At 35.0% G+C, this 10,170-nt stretch overlaps 1 protein-coding gene across 6 annotated transcripts in view; it reads right to left on the bottom strand.

The window, feature by feature from the left end:
* Positions 1,976–10,170, bottom strand: part of LOC109345217 (SAP30-binding protein-like) — an 11,838-nt gene continuing 3,643 nt past the window's right edge. Inside the window, exons 3-9 of one of the 6 annotated variants that reach the window (XM_019584075.1) lie at positions 5,366–5,601; positions 4,665–4,866; positions 4,027–4,158; positions 3,812–3,912; positions 3,605–3,723; positions 2,404–2,463; positions 1,976–2,151 (exon numbers count right to left, since the gene is read on the bottom strand). In XM_019584075.1, coding sequence (XP_019439620.1) covers positions 2,097–2,151; positions 2,404–2,463; positions 3,605–3,723; positions 3,812–3,912; positions 4,027–4,158; positions 4,665–4,866; positions 5,366–5,601 — 905 coding nt within the window. In that variant the 3' untranslated portion in view covers positions 1,976–2,096. Of the gene's footprint in view, positions 2,152–2,209; positions 2,464–2,516; positions 2,697–3,604; positions 3,742–3,811; positions 3,913–4,026; positions 4,159–4,664; positions 4,867–5,365; positions 5,602–10,170 lie in introns of those variants that run through there. The other 5 variants (XR_002107401.1, XM_019584076.1, XM_019584077.1 and 2 more) reach the window with 5 other exon arrangements.

Raw genomic sequence — 10,170 nt, 5'->3', positions numbered from 1 at the left:
ACAGTATTAAATAGAGAGTGTAACCCTTCGAGTGTTGACCTCAGTTTTCTTTTGTTTTTTTTTTGTTTCAAGTGCTAGCCAAAGTTTGAACTCAAGCAACATAGGAAAAGTACAAATGCATATGACAAATTTTAATGGATCTAATATACGAATGTGCTTGGGTTGCTTGATGAAGCTCCAATTTAGCTTATAAATTAATTAAACTAATTTTATGGAATATAATCTAATTACAAAATTAAGCAATAAAAATCTAACTCCACTTAAAGAACAAATAGATGTATGACAAAAAACACCCATATACCTCTTTGCAAGTGTTTGCTATTTTAACAATACACTACAAAAAATGAGTGAAGATCATCTCCTATAATGGAGAGAGAAATATCTCAAAAATAAAAGAAAATCAATATAATATAATACTTCTATTCCTTAGAGCAAAAATAATAATTTTTCTCTTTGGTACCGGAAAGAAATCTGATTAACCCAAACCTAAAAAGTCATATTTCAATTGAATCATACCACATTGACATTTTATAAAAGTTTTATATCTAAACATACACTAACTGTTTGATTAGTTCTCCCAATTTTTTCTAAAAAGTAAAAAGACATGGATAGGGCAAAGGAGCAAACCCAAAAATCTAAGTACATATCTTATTATATATATAGCATAAGTATAGCTGGACAGCAGAAACCTAGTGTCATTATTCAATTGTTACACTCCAAAACAATGTTTTTTCTCTCTCCATAATCCCACAAGATATTTTCCTGCTATCTACCTAACTGGTATTATGTCTCTGTCGTTTTCCTTATATAACCTCGATTTGTGTTAAGTGTCTTTTTCCTATTTATTTGCCATACACTCATGCTGAGTTACTGCAACCAGTGCCCAGTTCTAGGGGCACTACTGTTATAATATTTTTATTGAAATTGAACCGGGCTCAATGCAGTTTTTCTAACCACTTAAGCATGATGGGTTTCTTTATTTCAATCTATTATTATTATTATTATTATTATTATTATTATTATTATTAGAATGGATCCACTTACTCCAAGAGTAAGTTTTTAAACTTCTTATTCTAGCCATTAATTATAGGGAAATCGAATAGTTTGAATTAATAAATAAATCTAAATTATTAGATATCCATCAAATTGATGGCCAGAACGAGAAATAAATTTAAAAAACATATTCTTAGAGTAAGTGAATCTCACTCTATTATTATCATTATCATTATTATCACCTATGAAGCACGGATTCGCCAAATACTCTTGTGTGTCGGTGTCCGACACGTATCCGACACAGATACGCTCAGATTCGCGAAGGATACGTGTCCATAGAGTATCCAAAAATAATAAAAATAAAAAAATAAAAATAAATATCAAGACACGTATCGGATTCGTTTTCAATAAAATATAGGATATATAGATTCGTTTTTATGATAAGATAGATTTGTGTTCAATAAACACTCACTTATTCAAAGGTCACATCATACCAACTTACCATCATACCACATTGACCCTCGAATAGCTGGTACTTTCCGATCCATAACGTCGCCGGCCGGTGCTTAGTGTTACTGCCTCTACCGCCATAAATATGTCGTGAAGAGCAAACAGAAAAAGGCTTACCTTTCTTACTTCTTAGTTACTTTTCGCTTAGTATGTTTATAAAGAGAAGAGGATGTGTGAGTATTAATAGAGAAGATAAATAAAGAGCTTACCTTTATTTCTTAACAGAGAAGAAAAGAAAGAGGGTACGAGAGAAGAAGAAGATTTACACTTATAAGTTTATCGTATTTTATGTATTTTTTATTAATTTATATGCGTATCCCTGAACGTATCGTATCCTACATTTTAGAAAAAATGCGTGTCGACGTATCGGATACGTATCGTATCCGATATACGTATCCATATCTGTGCTTCATAGATTATCACGTATAAAAAGTATTACTAGAAATATTGATTTGCAACCTACCAAGCAAACTTCTACATGAACATGCATTTTTTTTCTCCTTTCATGTCTGTGTTGTGCACTATTTATGGATACATATACATATCTTCATTGTGTAATACTATTGATGCAAGAGAAGAGTAAGAGGAGTCAATTACATTGTATTGTAGCATTCAGTTTCTTTTAAGAACCAAGCCAAACAATCAAACCTGCCTAAAACACAACCCCAACAATAGTTAATCCCTTAAACATGATGAATATCAATGCTGAAAGAACTAGAGAATAGCATTAGCCATAATATGTAAAGTTTGGGCAGTAAATTTCTCTTCATTTGTAATAATATACAGTGTACATTCATTGCCAAAGCTATAATGAACTAACAAAAATGTTATGCCAAAATATATCAACCATGGCATATAAACGGTGCTAGTTACTAAAAATCAAAATGAATGGTTCATGACCTTCTCTCCAACCTCCTTTCACTAGATCTTTGCTCCTCTGCCTCTCGCCTCTTTTGCTGCCTGTTTAACAACAGAACATTGACCTTTGTATTAAATAATATATATATATATATATATATATATATATCACTTTATGAAATAAATAAAAGCAAGTTATCAGGACAATATAATACAGACATTTGATAGTCAATTACATGAAATGGTAGTCACGGACCATAAGCAAAGAACAGGTTCAATGAAAATGTAAGGGCATTGGAGAATGAACTCAAAAGATGGGAGGTTTTTACTAAGTGTAAAATCTATACACCGACAGTGTAAAAATTTATACATATGTATTTCATCATCCACCATTCATTTGGATTACCTTTTTTGATAAGTCAACAATAATTAAATATCAATGGTGTATGATACAATGACATTGTATAAAAAAACTCTTACACTGTCAGGGCATACATCTTTTTCTCTTTTACTAAAACAACAACTTTTGAATTTCCAATTATTAAATATACTACTCTATGACTAAAAATGTTCTATGTCCTCCAATACCTCAAGGCACTAGTTAGAGTTAGACCCTTAAAGTAAAGAAAATGTAGATTATGAACTCAACCTGAAGTGAAGTAAAACAGGAACATCGACAATTTTACTACGTAACAGAATTTATTAATAACCCTGAAAAACTTAAACTGCATAACTTACCTGAAGTAAAATAAGACTAATTGCATGCATGATATACAAACTACATTAAGAATCATTGTAAGCACAAATTACAAACTTGGTTGCCTTAAAACCTACAAGCTGCCACTTAAAATGAATGAGCAGATATATCATTACAATCTATCTATCCTCATTGCATGATGGTTGAACACAGCAGGAAACTGTTATGAGAACAAAAATAATATAGGAATATACATTTGGTAAGTGAAGATATGATTACTCAAAGTAAATATTCCTTAATTGGGAATGTCTGCAAATGACACAAGTCAAACCAGGCCATTACTTGCATGTTCATTTTATATTCTAGATTTCGTTTCGTAGATGCTATGGATTCAAATTGATAGCAAGCAGAAGAAACCTCAAAATATCTGCATAATAAAATATAAAAAATTGGCAAATCATCACCAGAACATACAAACCGCAAGTCCAAACAAAGGTAAAGAATATAATGCATAAAGAAGTCCCACTTTAATGTTTATAGACTTACGCAAATTGCGTGTAACCACCACCAGCATTTGCAGCAGACAAAGTTGCTGCATTTGCGCCAACTGTAGAAACAGAATCCTGCCCCACAGAGGGCAAAGGATTTTTTCCATCGCCATCCACCTGAAAAAAGATCATTCACTAAAATTTTGTGAGCACAAGGAAGAATATCACCGAGGTTTCATTTACATTTGTTTAGACGAATATTCACCTTATCCCATTTTGATTTTTTGTTCTGTCTACCATCCCGATTAATAGAATCCGTTGTAGGAGCCACCAAATGCAAACCGCTAGCAGTCACAGCAGAACCACCTATGGCAAAAAATTAACGTAAAAATGGCTTCTAATGTTCATGACAGCATAATTAAAAAATGGCTTCTAATGTTCATGAGTCATGACAGCACAAAAACTAGGTGGTTTCTGAACCTGCAACAGGCATACTGATCCTTAGAGCACCAGCTACAATTCCCGGTTGTGTTCCCCCACAGATAAATTCAGCCTTCTGTGCTTTCTTCGTCCCTTGTTCTTTCCTATCACTTCCACGCCTCATATCAGCCTCTGTTTTGTTTTAGATAAGCAACAAAAAGCATTAAGAAAAGGTTAAATATTGGAAAAACGAATAACAGCTACAACTCATTGAGTAATACAGCAAATTAATGAAAGAATACCATGAATATACCAAAATCTTGACATACAAAAGAATAGAGGCTTAAAGCTACCCCTCATTGCCAATTTGATTTTGAGATGAAACCTTAACATTGTATCAGAGTCAAAACTCAACTTCTCTCCATTTGTCATGGACAAAAGGATGCCCTTTCTGGGTCAAAGGTAACCCATCGCCTTGTCCAACAAGCTTAGCTTCTGTGGACAGGGCATGTTGGGAAGTATGTCCCACGTCGCTTGCCTCATAGTCTAAGGAATTGTTTAAATACTTGTTGGGCTACTCCTCTCATACCAAATTGGTTTTTAGATGGAACCTTAACAACATATCAGTTAAGAACATGACAAAAATACAAACAAAGCTAGGGAACTGGTAGAATGATGGAGAGAAGCAGTTAAAGGACCTATTTCGTCATAGAAGTCACTTGGATCACATCCATGAGGGTCAAATACATCTTTACTGAAGCAAGATCCTATTTGATCAATATCCTGGTAACTCACTGCATGCAGTAAGAAATCAGGGTTACGATAGTTCTTACGGTTGCGAACTTCTCCATTAAAACTTCTTCCAGCCTTCTTAAGATCTAGAAACTTATTTATTTTTGTCTGCAATAACATAAAATGTCAGTTAGTGATGCATAGAAGAAAAATAGCAATGTCTAAAAGCTACTAAACCACCAAAGTGAAAGCTAGGAATTAGAAACACCCTACCACTATGCAGGAATAAACTTGTTTGATGAACAATATTGAAAGGTAGGATAGGTGTCTTTGTTTCTTTTCTTGTTTTCTTCCAGTTTTGTTAAATTGGAAATGTTTTAGAAACATTGAAAATAAAATATTTCTTTAAAACAGTAATGGATAAATTTTGCATGACACTCTCCTCTCCAAAGCGGGCACCAATCCATCCACATTCCCATTGGATCCCCGTGTATCGCACAAGGCCAAAAGCCAAGGTTCGATCCCTAGAGCAATACTAGCTTGGAGGGACAGTCATGCACCTCAAAAGAGAATAGTTCCTGAGGGATACCCATGGTTAACACACAAAAACAATATGGTATTTAACAGTTGATAGTTATTATTATTAAACCAATTTAACAGATCTTACTTGTAGCTCCTCTGTGCATTTAGCTGTAGGAGGTGGAGGGAGAAAATTATCAAATGGATTTAAAGATCTTTGTTCATCTTGATCTTCTTCTCCAATCTCCGCATCATCTGATCTTATCATAGCATCACTGTCCATGGCATCAGATTTCAATGGCTCAGAAAACTGAGGGTTGTTAGTTTGATAGCTAGGTGTCAAAAGTTGGACTGTTCCAGATGGTGTTCTGTCCATAAAATCACCTGAAATAAAGCACATATGGAGATAGTAAGCAAATCGAATAAATATACCATTACTCAACAGGGAATAAAGCAGTATGACAAAACTCTAGGCTATGTTTAGATTGATGGAAATGGATGGAATGATACTAGGTACCATTGTTCGAGTCGTTTAAAAGAAGAAAGAATGGAATGGAATGGAACGTGATCAAGGGTTCAATTCTAATCCATCCGAAACCTCTATTTTTCTGCCCACACAATTAGGAGGTATGGGATGGGATCGTCTTGTATCAATATTTTCTGAAAACTACCCTATGGTTTTGTTTCCTTTTTTTGTTGTCTCATTTCAGAGTGAAATTAACAAGTATACCCTGAATGCTGACCTCATAAATCAGCACCAATCCTCATCTTTATAAGGGTGGCACTGTTGAATACAAGGTTATAAAGTGATTACAACTGCCAAAAGATTTGCTTCAACTATGGATGTAGCCAATTCTAATGGAAGGGTATACATGAAAAATATCAGCAGATAAGATAATGGAGGTTATGTATTAAAAAAGAAACCTAACAAAGTATTGAGCAAATAAGTAACCAAGCCAAAATCGATTTAAGATAAACCTGATATGAAAAGGTTACAATAAAATGAAGTTTATCTAAAAACATAATTCTGACTATAAAATTACTTACGGAAAAACAAAGAAACTCTATCTCAAGCAATTATAACATTAAAATTGCAAACACAAGTTCTTGAAGAGCGAGAATCAATTCCTCACTTTAATAATCAATTCTAACTTGATTTTTCTTTTTCTTAGTATTACAAATAAAGCTGTGAAGTAGTTTTACTCGATGAGCACTTTTGTTATATCATGGACTCCACCAAGTTTAAGACCCCCAACATTTGTCGAGATAGCGCACATTTGTTGTAGTTATGATGATTAAACACTCATCATGATTAGCCTTGAATGTTGGAGAATTTCTCCAACCATAATCCTTAGATTGAATGCGAAAGTCCTTGGTCATGGCTTCGTTCCGATAAACTAATGTTTATGCCCATACATAAACCCATATGGAACGACACCCAAACCGAAGAAACCCTAAGTGATTTCAGGGTGCAGAAGAAGAACATACCTTATTGAGCCATTTCGGAATCTATAAGGGTGTGATGATCTTCCAGATGTTAGAGCGTCGAAAAGGTTTCCCTTATGCTTCTCTAGAGAGGAATGAGAAAGCCAAGAGCTTGAGAGTGAACCTAATGTTTGATGTGAGATTATGTTACCTTAGTGTTGTGCATTATTACCTTATAAACAAGTCCTTGTTTATAACACACCTTTATTCTCATTATCCACTCAACCAAAACCCATTGCTCTACAAATGGGGACCATAACCCATACAAGTAACCCGTATTGGTTACTACTTTAGTTGCAATAATTCTGATTCAGTATTTTCATCAAATCAGAAGTTGCCTGAAGGTATTTACATTTATATTATTTCATGACACATATGTCCTTAGCCACCAGATTAAATTACTGAAGATCATTTTATATTTTGGCTAATTACATAATGACCATAACACAATTATAGAATTATATTGGTGACCCATATATTATCAGAAATTCTAACAATCTCTCACTGGTTACACATATGATTCTCCATGCGTGTTATCCTTATTGAGCGCTTAAATATTGCCATTATGACTCAGGCATACCTAAATTATCCAATCCATTAGTCCTGTCTCCTTATCAAATCACAGTGAATTTCGCAATATCAATCATGACTAATTCAACAATGATCACCAACATTGACACAACTAAATGACATAGATACATCATGAAATGTGTAGCATGAAAATCACATGAATATGATCTGCACATGTCAATTTTCAACTGGTCCTACTTAACCTTAATGAGATCCTTAATAATAACATAAAACCTTATTAAAGTATCCATACATAATATCGAAATTACATAGAACATAATAAAATATGTGCACATTCTAACTCCCACTAAACCAAATTATCCTCACATTGCAGAACACCCATGTGAGCAGTATGCTCATGAAAGACCTCAGGTGTGATAGTTTTTGTAAGAGGATCCGCAATCATGGAGTTAGCGCCTAAATGTTCTATGGAAAGTTGTTCACTTTGTACTTTCTCCTTAACAACTAGGAACTTGATGTCGATGTGTTTCGATTTTGCTAAACTCCTAATGTTGTTACACGGTTGAATTATTGTCACAGTATAACTTTAGTGGTCTTTCAATTCTTTCAACAATCCGCAGCTCAGTAAAAAAATTTCTCAGCCATGAAGACTGAAGTGATACATCATAACATGCTATGTATTCAGCTGCCATGGTGGATGATGCAACAAGATTTTGCTTGGCAGAACGCCAAGAAACTGCACCACCAGCCAACAGATAAACATAGCCCGAAGTAGATCATCTACTATCTTGACATCCCACAAAATCGGAGTCAGAATACCCAATGATCTCTAATTGTTCTGATCTCCTATATGTGAGCATATAGTCTTTTGTTCTCTTTAAGTACCTCATGACCCTTTTTTTGACTACTTTCTAATGGTTCATTCCTGGATTACTCATATATCTGCCTAAAACCCCAACTATGAACGCTATATCCGGACGCGTACATACTTGAGCATACATGAGACTCTCTATAGCTGATGCGTAAGGGATCTTTTGCATTTCTTGAATTTTCAAATTTCCTTTAGGGCACTGATTGAGACTAAATTTGTCTCCCTTAGCAACTGGAGTATCCATTGTTTTACAGTCCTGCATGCCATATCTTTTAAGTACCTTTTCTATATAGCTCTTTTGTGATAATCCAAGAATACCCGGAGATTTGTCCCGGTGAATCTGAATTCCTAATACAAAAGAAGTTTCACCAAGATCCTTCATTTCAAAATTACTGGATAGAAATGTCTTGGTTTCTAACAAGGTACTCACATCATTAGTGGTAAGCAGTATGTCATCCACATACCAGAGCAAGAAAGTATACCCACTGAACTTGTGATACACACAATCTTCGATTGAATTCATCTCAAAACCAAAAGAGAGAATCACCTCATGAAACTTGTGGTACCAGTGACGAGACGTCCGTTTTAGCACATAGATGGATTTTGTCAATTTGCAAACCATATTCTTTTGGTCTCCCGTCATAAAGTTTTCTGGTTGCACTATATAAATATTTTCATCAATGTTTCCATTGAGAAAAGCTGTTTTGACATCCATCTGGTGAAGCTCTAAATCATAATGTGTTACAAGAGCCATGATTATCCTAAGAGAGTCTTTCAATGAAACTGGAGAGAAAGTCTCTTTATAGTCAATCCATTCTCTGAGTAAAACCCTTAGCTACAAGACGTGCCTTATACCTCTCCACATTACCATTAGAATCCCGCTTGGTCTTAAAAATCCATTTGCAACCAATGGGTTTCTTACCTTCTGGTAATGGGACAAGTTCCCAAACTTTATTGTCTTGCATGGATTTATACTCCTCTTTCATTGCTTCAATCCACTTTTCCGAATTGGAACTTTGGATGGCTTCACGAACGTTTAATGGATCATTGTCCATTAAGCCATCACCCTCATGTTCTAGGAGAAAGCAAATGTAACCATCCGAAATTGCATTTCTCCTTTCTCTAGTGGATCTAAGCAAAGTTATTGGCTCTTGCAACTCTTGCCCATGTTCTTGAGAGTTTTGAGTTTGTCCTTCATGAATTACTAACTCACATTGAGTAGGGAAAATATCAACAACTATGTCTTGAGGAGGTTCCAAATTTGCTTCATCAAAAACAACCATATGAGTCGCATCTGGAATAGATACGGATTTTTCCTCTAAGACAAAGTTTCTAACCTTATATTCTCCCTCAAACTCAATATCCTCATATCCTCAAAGAACGTGGTTGTACCCATCTCAAATAAGGATTTTAAACTTGGATCATAAAATTTATAGCCCCTTGATTTTTCAGAGTAACCAATAAAGTAACTGCTCACTGTACGGGAGTCCAATTTCTTTTCATGAGGCCTATAAGGCCTTGCCTCAGCTAGACATCCCACGCATGAAAATGCTTTAGACTTGGCTTTCGCCCAGTCCAATGCTCATAAGGTGTTTTAGCATTTGCCTTAGTTGGCATCCTATTAAAAATATAAGTTGTTGTCTTAAGTGCCTTTCCCCAAAGTGACTCTGGTAAGGTAGAGTGACATATCATACTCCTTACCATATCCTTAAGAGTCCAGTTTCGTCTTTCAGACACATCATTCATGCTAGGCGATCCTGGCATGGTGTACTGTGGGACTATACCACATTCCTCTAGGTATTTGGCAAAAGGCCCTGGACGTTGTTCACCTGAACCGTCATATCTACCGTAGTATTCACCACCACGGTCAGATCTGACGCACTTAATCCTTTTGCCGAGTTGATTTTCAACCTCAGCCTTAAAAGTTTTGAACACGTCCACCGATTGGGACTTTTCATGAATTAGAAAAATGTATGCATAACGAGAATAATCGTCTATGAATGATATGAAATTGATGTAAACCCTCCTAGGGCAGCCTTTGATTCCAAGGGCAAGATAAGTCATGA

Source organism: Lupinus angustifolius, chromosome LG04 (assembly GCF_001865875.1).
Source record: "Lupinus angustifolius cultivar Tanjil chromosome LG04, LupAngTanjil_v1.0, whole genome shotgun sequence".
Taxonomy (NCBI): Eukaryota; Viridiplantae; Streptophyta; class Magnoliopsida; order Fabales; family Fabaceae; genus Lupinus; species Lupinus angustifolius.
The sequence above is the reverse complement of the archived record's forward strand: the minus strand, read 5'-3'. Positions and strand labels throughout refer to the sequence as shown.